Source organism: Xenia sp. Carnegie-2017, unplaced genomic scaffold (genome assembly GCF_021976095.1).
Source record: "Xenia sp. Carnegie-2017 unplaced genomic scaffold, XeniaSp_v1 HiC_scaffold_19, whole genome shotgun sequence".
Lineage (NCBI taxonomy): Eukaryota > Metazoa > Cnidaria > Anthozoa > Malacalcyonacea > Xeniidae > Xenia > Xenia sp. Carnegie-2017.
Genome location: NW_025813481.1, coordinates 6,977,710 through 6,991,305, shown reverse-complemented (window position 1 = coordinate 6,991,305; position 13,596 = coordinate 6,977,710). Strand labels below are relative to the sequence as shown.

Genomic DNA, 13,596 nt, shown 5'->3' with positions numbered 1-13,596 from the left:
GAGTGCTCACATCACTCAACAGCTGCAAAAATGCTTAAAATTTTCGACAATTATCTATGTAGATTAAATTTTCGAGCACGATAAGTGAGAGCAGTTCGAATCAATTAGCTTCGCAAATTGTATTGCTGTTTTTTACATTTTCATCACAGTGAAGCGTGTGGGCCGAATTACAAATTCACATCATAAATCAGTAGGTAGGGAAATACAAATTATATGATACCGACTTCTGATATGTGACTCTATACACTTAAAAAATTTTAAATAAATCTAATCTAATAGGAGCTGTATAATTCTATGCCATTAATAACATATAAGTCTGTACTAAATTAGAGTTGTCAGGTTTGCATGTACTATCTCGCAACTCAAATGCCTCTCTTGAATTGATAGAATGCTTCAAATGTTACTGTAGGTATCCTAATCAATATGTATTAACTTTCGTATTAATGCATGAATATATATTGGTCGTGTGTGCTACCTGTACTGATAAAAGATTTGATAAGTTACATTGTTTTCTTGACTGACAACTTGACGACTTGCTCTTCTTATTCAATTGCGTTGTGATACATTTTATTTAAATTGCGTAAATTCATAGTTTTCAGCCATGCATGCTGACATAACGTGTGTTTATGCAGACAGTGCGAAACATTTGACCTTTGATTTTAATTTTTATGATTCTTTCAAGTCTTATTTTCTGTTATAAATTTGTCACAAGAAGATCAAATAATAAATATTTGTTCATTTTCTACCCTAAGCAAGCAGTTGCATGCGATTTAATACGAGACACCTGCAAGTCAAACGTCATGTTTGCAATCGAAATAATGAACATTTTGGGTATTTTATCGTTGTTAAATATTCAATTTATTTTTAAGTTCGTGCAATTATACATGTGTGGAGCTTTCCCAATTTGGAAACTGATCACTAAAGTTGAATGCATTTATGAATTTATTCATTCATAAATCCTTGTCGAGTGTATGCTTTAAAAATTGTGTTAACTTTTAAAGTAAATTTTAAATTTGCCATACAGATGAACAATTAAATTCACCGCTTTGAATAACTGTGCACATCTGGTTGATTGGCACTTGATGTCATTGATCGGATTGCCTCGTAGGAAATAAAAGCGGACAGGAAAATTTAAAGAAAAGGTGCAAAATTAGCAAGATTCTTGTCTAAAAAGTTTGCATATGCCGTGAAGAATCTTTCAGAAAAATGAAACAAGATTGAAAAGAGAAGAATATTGGATAATTGAAGCTGTTTACAAGTACATTCAAATCATAAAGAAATCTTACGAGTCATTTTTTTCTTACATCCTGATTGGCTTATGCTGTTGACTGGCCACTGTCCATTTGAGGCAATTAATGAATGTGGATTGGCTGGCTTGCTGGTTGGATATTTAAAGATATGAAAATAAAAACAGTGTGATCGTTTTGGTTATCATTTAGAATACGCTTCCTCGACATGTGATTACAGCAGCACAATAATGGAAAATTCAAGTGAGCATATTTTTATTTTTTGCTGTTCATAGAATTCACATTTACGCGATTTTTATTTGATTTTGTGATTGTAACATGAAGTGAAATTCGAACGAATGATCTAACGAATTATTCAGAAAAATGTGTGACTTTTTGGGAGAAAGGTGATGAGTAATAGCTAGCAGTTTTTATTTGAACTCCAATGTAATTTATGTGTTAACCAGAAAATACAAAAATGTCTTACAAAATAATAAATAAAATGTATCAAAAAGTTCCACTTTAATAATCCAAAGTTTTTTGTAAGATTTTTGAAGTGAGTTTTGTGACATGTGATGTTTTTTCTGTTGCTGTTCATTCAATGATGTCACATCTACGTAATATGTAATTGTGTCGCCTTGCTTTCGTTCGTATGTCGTAGAACTTTGTTTTATGCTTGTTTCACTTTCTGAAGTTTTGATGAAACTTTTCCATTTTCAGCATTGAATTGCACATCACAGAACTGCATATCACTGGTTAATGGCTCCTACTCAAATTTCCACCCGAGATTCACACAGTTGGGTTGGTTTCTCGGGATTGTTGGAACACACAGCATCCTCGCATTGATTATTGTCTTCAGTAATTTCGTAGCTCTCTTTGCCTTTTACAAAAACTGTAGACTACGAACCACGACGAACATGGTGATTGTTTCCATGGCAGTTGCAGATCTTCTCGTTGGTGCTATTGTTATTCCCTTGTGGTTATACACTGGTAATTATCATTTTATGGCCGGACCACCTTTCAAAATATGGCAGACACGCTTAAGTTTAGCTTACCAGTATATCGATCAAGGTTTGGGCTTTAATTCCGTCTACCAACTAGTTTTGCTTCATTGGCTGAGATCTTATTCCATATGGTCGCCTTTGCAACATCGCCAAATGAACAACAGTGAGTAGTATTTATGTTTAAAAACTGTTTTAATGTGGACCAAAAATTTTTGGAAAATTGACTTGTTCCAACATCTCATTATGCCATCCTCAGTATGAGGGAATGAGATAAATAGATGGGGAGCGTGTTAGCTCCTACAAACTAAATATTGTGTTGAATCTAAAAACTTGAACATTCAGGTCAGGGTTAGTTTTGTTAGTGTGGAGTGCTTCTTTGATTTTAAGGGAGAATGTGGTGTTGGCAGTGTGGATGATTTCGAAGCAAGAGGGTGAATAGTTGGTTTTACATGAATGAGATTTAAGAGGGTGTCGGTAGATATTAGAGTTTTTGCCTGTTGTGGTTTGTTCCCTGTTTCTGGATAAATGGCGCGAAGTTTCGCCAATATAACTGGAATTACATCTCATGCAATTGAATTCATATTCCATCATTGATTTGATTGAATCAGCTAGGGATTGAGTCTTTGAATGAGAAGAAGTTTTTGATTTTAAATGATGTGAAAATTCGTCGAATGTCAATATCTGTACAGAAGCGTTTCATAATAATCATAAGTCTGCGCTGTGTGTGTCTTGAGTAATGTCCGATGTATGTCCATTTATTTATCTCATTTCCTTATTATTGTTATAATTTATCCACATTTATATATTTATGTTACTGTATCATATTACTTTTATATAAACTTTGTATTATTTATGTAATTCTTCACTCATACTGAGGATGGCATCATGAGATGTCGAAATATGTCTATTTTCAAAAAATTTGTGGTCTACATTAAATGCGCATTAGAAATAGTGCTTTTACGAAATTATGAAAACTGTTTTGTTGATTACGTTGTCTGGACAAGTTAAATTTTGAGATGAGTTTTCGTAGTGTATATGATGTGTAATCAGAAATAGTATTGTCATCCGAGTATTTACTAATACTCCAGTTAAACTATTTTGTAAAATGTGAAGTTATGTTATAACTAATTATTTCCTTTTAACCACATTGTTTATGGTAAAGTAAAAGCTCGATTACTTTCGATCCCTTCTCACTATAGATATATACATTTTTATAGGAACAGTTATTCTGATGTGTCTGCTAGTTTGGTGCATTTCTATCACCATTCCTCCGCTTTTTCATAAAGTGATCTTGCCAAAATCTTGTGCAGATTGCTTTGTTTATTTCACGTTGATAGCAAACATCGGCGTCGCTTTGGTGTTGCTTACGATTGCAAACATAATCCTTCTGAGAAGTGTCGCGAAGAGTTCTCGAGCACGACAAACAAAGGTTAGAGTTTGAACATGATTTGTGCGCAAGTTGGAATATAAAGCTATTTTTTGTTTATTGTCTCTTACATCACAAGTCATGAAGATGTGATCAGTGGCAGATCAGTCAGACTTTAGGTTTAGGAAGGATGTAATCATACCTGATCCTTTTCTGTGGGTCTAGGGGCATGCTGCACGGAAAAAAATTTTAATCTAGAGTACCCCAATAGCATTTTCTCATGTTTCTGAGGTGAGATTTTGCATAATTCCGTAGGTACGTATACATCCCGGCAATTAGGTATCGCCTCCCAATTTCAACCAGATTTCAGTTTTTTACCACATCATTTTTCTACCCGAATAATGGGTCAACCTGCCCCCCCCCCCCCCAATCCTATCTTCTATCGTCTACAAACGAAGAATATAAACATTTGTGTTTAGGATACAAAAGTTTTGGTGACTGTAGCCATGTTAATTGCAGTTCTTTGTATTTGCTTCCTTCCATTCATCATCACAAACGCCGTCGTCAGAATTAGGAAAATCAAAGAGTTCAACTTTAATGTTCGTATGGCGTTGAAGTTCCTCCACTTCTGTAACAGCGCTTTGAATCCCCTTGTGTACGCATTACGTCATCCTGAAATTGCACGCACATTCAAAAGCCTGCTCTATGCTCGTTCCACGAGGGACCTGGGAGTCAGTAGACGTGCTCCAGGTGCAACTGGTATTACCACCTTACAAGCAATGTCCGCCATTACTTAATCTGGTGGTCAGTCTTGACACGAAAGGATTGTAGATTATCATAAATTGGGATAATTTGAAAGTTTCTCTGGATTTTCACGAAGTCAGGATGATTATACAAAGTGATAAATTTCGTTGCTGTTCGAAACGTTGGCTTTCTATAACAGCAAAAGAAATGAAGTATGCGCGGTTGTGTAAAATATGTATAGCTTCTATTTCTATTATTTCTAGTTATTTGCTTCACTGTAACTTGCTTAATACGAAAAAGTGGGAATTGAGAGTTGACCATTTGTGACCTGCCTCTGTAGTTCATAAAGATGACTTGCAATTTTTATAATCCTTTCGGTTTTTCAGTCATTTCGGTTGTTCGGTCTATCAGTGGTGAGGTGGTTCGGTCTTTCGGTGTTCGTATTTCGGTGGTTGCTGCATTAGTTGACCCTTTATCCTTAAAACAGGATTTCCTAAACTCACAGGAAGTCCTCTTAACAATAAAACGTTAGCACAAATGGAGACCACTGACCAGGCACCATTGCCAGGCGCGTCCGCCAAACGGTGCTGTCGGCGAAATGACTGCAAATATTAATAGCTAAGATGAAGTACATGCTTGGAATTAATTAAAATGTAAAAACATGGCAGACATAAATGAACATGAACCACTTAATTCGCGTGTCTTCATTAACCGTAAGCAATATTTTGGCAAACTAGAGAACGATGTTTTGAGTTGGTGTCGCTGTCGAACACATGGAATAAACTCTGGTTAGTATTATTTTCCCCTTTTCAAGGGTCTTCAAGCCGAAATTGTACATGATTTGACAATGTTGTTGATCGTAATTTGTATGTTTGTGTGAGGCAATGCGTGACGTTTGAATTACCTTTTTAAAGAAATGAAAATAGTCGCTTTTGAAAAATTGAATCTTACTTTGACATTGTATTTGTTTCCAAGATTGAGTGTGTGAATTTCGTGATGAATGTTAGAATCTTTAGAATCCTTCACCAACCAAGCATTGGCAAGCAATTAAATTCTTATATTTCTTCATATGTTTTTTTTTACCGTAGAACAAAGTCACAGCTTAAATATAAAGCGAGTTATCACAATCAAGCCATGTGAATCAATGTACGAATCGCAACAGAAAGACATAGAAATGAATATCCTCAATGAAGAAAATAAAATAACCTCTTTCTGTTTGCATGTTGTTGCTAAGAAAGATAATCTGAAGTGGCATCATCGAAAAGCTGTGTTTACTTTCCCTTCTGCTGTAGAAGGAACTAAATGGTTTAAGAGGATTGAAGATTTATTGAAAGGTAAAGGTTTGTCATTAATTGGGGTATTAATATGTATCTTAGCAGACAATTATCAATTCAAGATCTGATTTCATAGGGTACAACAGACCTAAAAAACTTTTAGTCTTTGTCAATCCATACGGAGGACGTCGACAGGCACCTAGAATTTTCCAAAACAAAGTCAGACCATTGTTCAACTTAGCTGAAATAGAATATGATTTCATTGGTAAGATTTTTTGAGAGAGATATTTGTTCTTTTAATATAATTAAATGTTTTGTATGTATACTGAATTACTTTCATGCATCTCAGAAACAGAAAGAGCAAACCATGCAAAAGATCACATTATGAATGAAGACACAGATTTGAATCAATATGACGGGTGAGAATTTTGTTGTATAAATAAACTAACACCTCACTTCTCTATATAATATATTAATCCTAAGGATTAATATATTATATATATTCTTTGATATTATATATGTTCTCTAAAGTCACTTCTCCATTGCTCTCTACTTTTACCAATGTTGCCTTGCAGTTAAACATACATACACAAAACTTGGCATCTTCTAATATTTCAAAGTGATTTTTTAACCTATCATGTTCACAAGAAGTGATGCTTATTACTTAGGATATATTTTGGTTCATAGTAGTTATTTTTATTTAGTTCAAATTTCATGAGTTTGCTAATTTATTTCTAAGTGTTTTAATGATTGGTATTTACAGGATCATTTCCATTGGTGGTGATGGAATGTTTAGTGAAATTTTAAATGGTATTTTGATGCGTCATAATCCGGCTGTGTTTCCTTCAAGTCATTTTATGCCAAAGAAAAGCCCCATTAAGCTGGGGATTATACCAGCTGGTACAGGAGAAAATATAAACTTTAAATTTAGATTGTTATAGTTTCTGTTTCATTACTTAATTGGAAAAGTTTTTTTCCCCTTTAGGATCCACAGATTGTGTCTGCTTCTGCACAACTGGAACAATTGATGTAATCACATCGACTTTACAAATAATTACAAGTAAAATTTTATTTTTTTATCTCTACATAAAGAATGATTTAGCACAACAAGCGCTTACTAAGTCTGGAGGAATTTCAAATTTTGTTTATTTGTGAAATGAGGTAAAGCGGGGGCGTATAGAATTGTCATGTGTTAAATAATGACATATTTTTTGTGTCAAATTTGACTGAACAAAGCTGAGGGGTGGCCCTCCATATGCATGTTTGGAGGTGATTAGTTTTGGCTTCGTGCAAATATAGCCATGTTTATATAAAGGAAGCCTTTCTGTTGTATATTCAATGTAATGTGCGTAAATCAATAATAGGGATAATATAGTCCTATCAATGAATCCATTCATCTGACTATCAGCTAGATGCATATAAGAGTTTGTATTGAGATGAATATTATTTTTAATCAGATGAAAGTCAACCATTGGATATTTCATCTCTACACAACACAAAAGGTGAATTATTACGTTACTCGATGTCGTTTGCTGGGTATGGTTTCTTTGGTGATGTTGTAAAGGACAGCGAGAGCTTAAGATGGGTTGGTGTAAAACGTTATGACATTTCTGGCGCGAAAATGTTCATGAGAAATAGGTACATTGATGTTTAAAATCTTTTGTTGTTTGTCCTTGGCGCTTGACTTTCCTCGTTATGGAAAACGTTTAGATTTTTGTTTCCTGTCCGTTTTTTTTATGTATAAGAGTAGTTTTTCGTTTTCTGATAGTTTTGTTTCATTTTGAATATTCGTAGATCTTATGAAGGAGAGTTGTGTTATTTGACGAGTTCGGATACTGTCGGCAACCCCCGTGATAACATGAAATGTAGGAAAGGGTATGTTGTTCAAACCAAACCAATCTTTCAAATGTAGTATGTGACAAAGCCATATAACTGTAGTTGATTTTGGATTGAGAGTTTGTGTCATTTTACATTATTGTACTACAGTTTTTAATAAGCTTGCTACTTATCTAATGATCTACTTGATGGAATAATTTATTATTGTAATGAATAACTTCTAACGAACAATTGACTTGTAAACGAGCATTGTACAATAAGTCACATTATATTCTTATTGTTATATTGTCTGAGAAAGGTAGTTTGAACAACTAACGCTTTTCAATTCATCCTTAATCATATACTTGTATACATACGTTTATACAATTCCTTTTTTAAGATGCACTGTTTGTTTTCCATCCTCAAGTACTACACATGGGGATATTTTAACAGGTATTTTAGTATAATTTGGTTTGGGGGAGGGGGGTGGGTAGCATTTCTAAATTGATAAATCTTTTTGTAGCCCAGAGCAACGGTTGGCACAGCATTACCGGCCATTTTATAAGCATCATGGGGGCTACAAACTGTTGTGCCAATAAGAAATCACCAGAAGGAATTTCACCCAGCGCTCACCTGGCCGATGGATGTATCGATCTTATTATTGTACGTCGTACATCACGTGTTCGTTACCTGCAACATATGATGCGATTGGCCGGAAAAGCTGATCACGTGAGTGAATGTATTTGCTTGCAGCTACGTACAAACAACGTGAAGTTGCTTCCTTCTTGTTACTACTGATGAAAGACGTGTTATGTTTTGAATTATTTTTACACATTTCATTTTCTAGATGGACTTTGATTTTGTCGAAGTACATCGCGTAAAGGAATTTTCGTTTCGTCCCCTACCAGTAATGGCTGGTGACAAGGCTATAGAGAGTGACATCGCACAATCCAACTCTATGCAACACAGTGTGTGGAATGTCGATGGGGAGATCATTGATGAACCAGCGATTCACATAAGGTATTGCTAATAACCAATCTTGCCAATGTATAATTATACTACCGTAGTTGTGTTAAAAAACTTTGGAATTCTTCAAACGTCACAAATGGAGATGTGGAATGTTACGCCTTCCCAGAAATATTTTTGTAAGTCATTAATGGGGATGAGGGGTGTTAGAATTTCCCAGAAATCCTACGTCACAGATGGAGGTGTGGGGTGTTACGAATGGAGGTGCATTTTGTCGTCAAATCTGTTTTCTGCTATAGTAAAAAATTATTCCTTGCTGCACGAAATGCCCAAACTTTGATGAAATAGAGACAGAAATTGTGATTAGAACTCCAATGATGAATACATCTTAAGAATTATCAAGAAGTTGATTTTCATAGTCAATGTCTTTGCTGTGGATTTGTTGGATATATGTTTTGAACTGATGTTTTGATGTTAATTTTTTATCTAGAGTCCATCGCAAGTTAGTTAAACTTTTTGCCAGTGGCATAGAATATCGTGACACGAAATGCAAGTGGTTTGGTTGCAAATAAATTTTAAATCCGATATCCTACAAGACTACAATAGTTATTGGTGGGTGAGAAAGTTCCTTGCCATTCAGAAAGAAACGGTTTGTATATAGTTTTGTTGTAAGCAATTGTAATAAAATTATACTAATATTGGAATTAGATGAATTACACTATACTATAGATGAATTATATTAGATGAATTATACTAAACTTGTACTAATATTGGAATTAGATGAAGTAATGATGAAATAGTCATGATCCAGACATCAAGATAATATGTAATACTACGTTTTAATGTTTATTTCTCCAACCCTCCCCTTCCCCTCTAGAAATATATATTGCGAAGCATAGCAACGCTCACGCACGGCTTGCATAGGAAAATGCCTGGTATGCCCGCGTATTTTTTCAGGCGAATATGGAGTATGATTGATCGCTGCTAATATCACAGAGGTAGTGGTTTGTCCCACCGTGCAATATGTGTGCAATCTATTCATAATATAAGTTTTAGTGCATGCGCAATCCTTTCAGAAATTTATTTCGTACATTACTGTGCATGCGCAATATATGAGCAATTTGTACTGCGCATACACTGAAATTTAGTCTTAGGGAGTTAGGTGAAAGAGCAAGTGAATAGGTGCATGAACTAGGGCCTTTGGGAGTTATGTACTTTAAATCTATGGCTCCCCTTTGCCATGAATTTCTAAGTGTCACTTTCGTGAAGAATCACATTGTTCAATAAGAAAACAATATTCAAAATCGCACACAACTTGATTCTCCTACAACCATGGAGAATTCTCCTACAATTCTTCATTTATGTAATGGTGGTAAATAAGGGGAAAATGCATGAACTATAGTCTTTGGCATGAAAATGTGTGAAAATACATAAACTATAGTCTTTGGCATGAAAATGTGTAAAAATGCAAAGACTACAGTCTGGCATAAAAATGTGTAAAAATGCAAACACTACATTTTTACACACTTTTACGCAAAAGACTATAGTCTTTGCATTTTTACACACTTTTACGCAAGACTATAGTCTGCATTTTACACCGAATGACTATAGTCTTTTTTACCTTCAAAAACTATAGTCTTTGCATTTTACACACTTTTGCAAAAGACCATAGTCTGTGCATTTTTACTTTACGCAAAGACTATAGTCTTTGCATTTTACACTTTAAACAAAAGACTATAGTCTTTGCATTTTACTTTTACACCAAAGACTATAGTCTTTGCATTTTTACTTTTACGCAAAAGACTTTAGTCTTTGCATTTTACCTTTAAACAAAGACTATAGTCTTTGCATTTTTACACCAAAGACTATAGTCTTTGCATTTTTACACACTTTTATGCAAAAGACTATAGTCTTTGCATTTTTACACACTTTTACGCAAAAGACTATAGTCTTTGCGTTTTTACACACTTTTACCCAAAGACTATAGTCTTTGCATTTTTACACACTTTTACGCAAAACACTATAGTGTTTGCATTTTTACACACTTTTACACAAAAGACTATAGTCTTTGCATTTTTACACACTTTTACTCAAAAGACTATTGTCTTTGCATTTTTACACACTTTTACGCAAAAGACTATAGTCTTCTTGAACGTACATCCGTGGTAAACTGCATTATGATCATTTTTCTTGATGTCTTGTTTTTCTCTGTACATTTTTAAAATCCTCTCTTTTATTAACCTCAATGTTTTGAATATGACCGCTGTTAGTTTGTCACAATACGATAAACTAAGCTAAATATTTGCATTGGAACATTTAGATTACCAAGAAAGTTGATGAACATAATGCAAGAAAGAAAGAACATATCCATTTTAATAACTAGTAGGCATTAAAAAGTAACATTAAAATGTCCAATTATGTCCATGCTCAATATTTCAAGTGTTATTGTTGTTGTTTTTGTGTCAAGTTTGGTTGGTACACTACTCTTTTTCAATAAAGCTTGGTGTATTTTGGTTATCATTGATATCTTTCGTGTTTTGTGATCGAAAGTTTGCAACACTGAAATCAAGTGTACAGTACTGCTTCAGCGTTTTAAGATCAAATTAAATATATTTGAAATCGATATTGGAAGCGTGTGTTTGAAGAAGTTGTTACACCAAATATCTACAGCACCAAACTGTGGATGACGTCAGGTCATTGGCAACATTATTCTGAGAATTTATTCAAGTTTGAAATAGAAAAGGAAGTTTATGCTCTTAAGCCAATGAACTGTCCTGGACATTGGTAAGTTTTCTTGTGAATGAAGTTTGTGGTTAAGATGTGTGTGGAAAGGGGTTATCGTGAAACTGATTCCAAAGTTCATCATGGATTAAGAAAACGTCTTCATTTTAGCGTGTATCAAAATCTGATCTTCTGGGGATTTCTATTCTCATTTGCTGGCGTTCTTTCTGCCAACTAAAGTGAATTTTTTATATCTTCAGTTTGATGTTCGATCATCGCCCTCGCTCCTGGCGTGAGTTACCATTGCGTAGGGCTGATTTTGGCGTGTTACATCGAAACAAGTTATCTGGTGCTTTGAGTGGACTTACGAGAGTTAGAAGAAGATTTCAACAGGATGATGCTCACATTTTTTGTACAATGTAACAGGTAAATAATAGATTCACGTATTCTTTTTAGCATTTCAAGTAAATATTTGATTTCAACTCACAACTTTTTTCACATGTCACGATTATTTCAGCGTTAAGAGTTTCGGCAGAACATTTCAGAAAACACGACGTATCGTCTAAGACATCGTAGAAAGGTGTAAAATGACGTGTCTCGTCCATATTTTTTGTCATATCGCGTCATTTTTACTACCTCTTAGACGATACGTCGTGTTTTCTAAATTTTTGTAGTGAGTTGTAATGTTTCTTTATTTTGCGTAGATTTCATCAGAAATAGACAGTTGTCTTGACTTCTTACGTTCTGTTTACGATATCTTTGGTTTTACGTTCAATGTTGAGCTATCAACTCGACCTGAGAAATTCATGAACTGGTTACATGGAATGAAGTTGAACAGGGTTTGTTCCCAACAGAAAAGGGAGGCAAGTTGATTACAGTTTACAATGTTTTTTAGTCGTCTTGTCAGAAATATGAAAAATTAAGGGATGATTATATTTGAAAGCAGAAACACTTTTTTTGAATGTTATTTTATTTCAAAGAGAGACGTTATCAAAAGTGTCTTACCTAATTTACCTTTCACTTATTTGGGATAAGTTTCAATATTTAACATATTGTAGAAATGTAGCCAATCAAAGATGTAAGAACTCAAAATTTATCCAATAACATTTGTAGAGCTCATTGAAATCAACCAATGAAATCGATCGGAACCAAATGATCTTAATAAACGTCAATCACTTTACACAACGGTAGATGCCCTCAAGACTCGAAAGTGAAAGGAAGGTTAGTGAAATTTTGATTTATTGTTTTAAAACGAACTTCAAATGTTGATAAATTCAATAACAAAAGCCTTGTTTGATGTATAGTTACGCATTGTTTTACTGTAAATCTTTTCGTCGGTTGTTTATGATAATATGTGTTTTGAGTATAATGTGTAAGTTTTCGTCACTTTTTGTTCCATTATTTTAGCAAAGGCTTCTCTGAACGAAACAATAAAAATAACCTTGCCAAATGGGAATGAAATCGAAGGCATTGCATGGAAGACAACACCATTTGATGTTGCTCTATCAATAAGGTTTAAAGGAAGTCAAAGATTTACTTTATTCTTGCATTTTAAAGTAAACTGGTTTTTTATACATTAAAATATTCATTTCTATCCTCTTTACTCAAGGTTTGGGAGACAATGCTGTCATTGCTAAGGTATTTATAAGTTTTGATCATTGCCATGTACTAAACACTACATATTCATCATAACTTTATGTTATTTGCTTTTTAGGTGAATGGCGAGGTTTTTGATCTAGATAGACCATTAGAGAATGATTCCAACCTGGAACTTTTAAAATTTGATGACAAAGAAGGTATTGTTTTTGCATGAAGTTATAAGCTTTTGTTCAAAAGATTTGATTTTTCACATTGCTTCATCTTGTCTAGCTCAACAGGTATTTTGGCATTCAAGTGCTCATATAATGGGTGAAGCGATGGAACGCCATTATGGTGGTCTGCTGTGTTATGGTCCTCCCATTGAAGAAGGATTTTATTATGATATGTTTTTAGATGAAAAGTAAGCATACACTTTAACCATTCGATAATGCTCAATATATAACATAATTTCTCCATCATCATTTTGTTGTGTATTCAAGACTCAAGTTGAATTGAACTACATAGAAAATTTACAATCAATATTTTGACTTGATCAAGACAAAATTAGCGCTTTGCAAATTACGAAGCAATTTCATTAACCTTTCTTGATGATTAATGATAAATTTGCTACCAGAAAACATTTCTTCTTACATTGCTATGAAGGCTGTGTTCCCATTATGCTTTGTGACCACCCCTTTTATGTGAAAATATGCCAACAGATCATTTTAATCGGACCTTGCTTGAATAGTTTCAGAGTAAATATTACTGTCAATTGTATACGCTATGAAACATAGCATTTTCAATCAAAGTTAAAAACACAAATGTGCATTTGCTAATCAATGCATTCATTAGACAAATGCTATGCCACAAGATTGGACCCGACCAATGGGACCAATGATTCC

The 13,596-nt window shown here is 34.1% G+C and overlaps 2 protein-coding genes and 1 long non-coding RNA gene across 5 annotated transcripts; all 3 read left to right on the top strand.

The window, feature by feature from the left end:
- The first annotated feature begins 82 nt into the window (after positions 1–82).
- On the top strand, positions 83–4,665 carry LOC124439495 (allatostatin-A receptor-like). The gene is made up of 5 exons (XM_046989731.1): positions 83–194; positions 1,025–1,490; positions 1,947–2,393; positions 3,448–3,659; positions 4,076–4,665. Exons 2-5 carry the CDS (start codon positions 1,478–1,480, stop codon positions 4,391–4,393), a joined length of 990 nt encoding a protein of 329 aa, XP_046845687.1. The 5' UTR covers positions 83–194; positions 1,025–1,477; the 3' UTR covers positions 4,394–4,665.
- A 304-nt stretch (positions 4,666–4,969) lies between these two features.
- Positions 4,970–10,915, top strand: LOC124439492 (ceramide kinase-like). 3 transcript variants are annotated; one of them, XR_006946346.1, is made up of 13 exons: positions 4,970–5,128; positions 5,429–5,674; positions 5,751–5,879; positions 5,964–6,033; positions 6,378–6,514; positions 6,600–6,674; positions 7,072–7,252; positions 7,409–7,489; positions 7,857–7,882; positions 7,953–8,158; positions 8,277–8,449; positions 8,886–9,044; positions 10,716–10,915. XR_006946346.1 is itself a non-coding variant. In XM_046989726.1 (12 exons), the coding sequence occupies exons 1-12, from the start codon at positions 5,002–5,004 to the stop codon at positions 8,965–8,967; spliced, it is 1,560 nt and encodes a 519-aa protein (XP_046845682.1). In that variant the 5' UTR covers positions 4,970–5,001; the 3' UTR covers positions 8,968–9,192. The 3 variants fall into 3 exon arrangements, 1 of the variants encoding a protein (XP_046845682.1); XR_006946345.1 differs by having other exon boundaries at positions 7,830–7,882; XM_046989726.1 differs by lacking the exon at positions 10,716–10,915 and having other exon boundaries at positions 7,830–7,882; positions 8,886–9,192.
- Positions 10,916–12,243: 1,328 nt separating this feature from the next.
- LOC124439508 lies at positions 12,244–13,176 on the top strand. Its single transcript, XR_006946348.1, has 5 exons — positions 12,244–12,337; positions 12,524–12,629; positions 12,726–12,754; positions 12,831–12,912; positions 12,986–13,176. It is a non-coding gene; the product is annotated as an uncharacterized LOC124439508 (long non-coding RNA).
- The last annotated feature ends 420 nt before the right edge of the window (positions 13,177–13,596 follow it).

What these genes read in the sequence shown, in the direction of transcription:
- LOC124439495 (XM_046989731.1), top strand. An exon ending in ACATCGCCAAATGAACAACA is followed by an intron (nt 2,394 to 3,447) that starts GTGAGTAGTATT and finishes ACATTTTTATAG; the next exon opens with GAACAGTTATTCTGATGTGT. An exon ending in CTCGAGCACGACAAACAAAG is followed by an intron (nt 3,660 to 4,075) that starts GTTAGAGTTTGA and finishes ATTTGTGTTTAG; the next exon opens with GATACAAAAGTTTTGGTGAC.
- LOC124439492 (XM_046989726.1), top strand. Translation starts at nt 5,002, where the DNA reads ATGGCAGACATAAATGAACATGAACCACTTAATTCGCGTGTCTTCATT. An exon ending in GATTTGAATCAATATGACGG is followed by an intron (nt 6,034 to 6,377) that starts GTGAGAATTTTG and finishes TGGTATTTACAG; the next exon opens with GATCATTTCCATTGGTGGTG. An exon ending in AAAATGTTCATGAGAAATAG is followed by an intron (nt 7,253 to 7,408) that starts GTACATTGATGT and finishes GAATATTCGTAG; the next exon opens with ATCTTATGAAGGAGAGTTGT.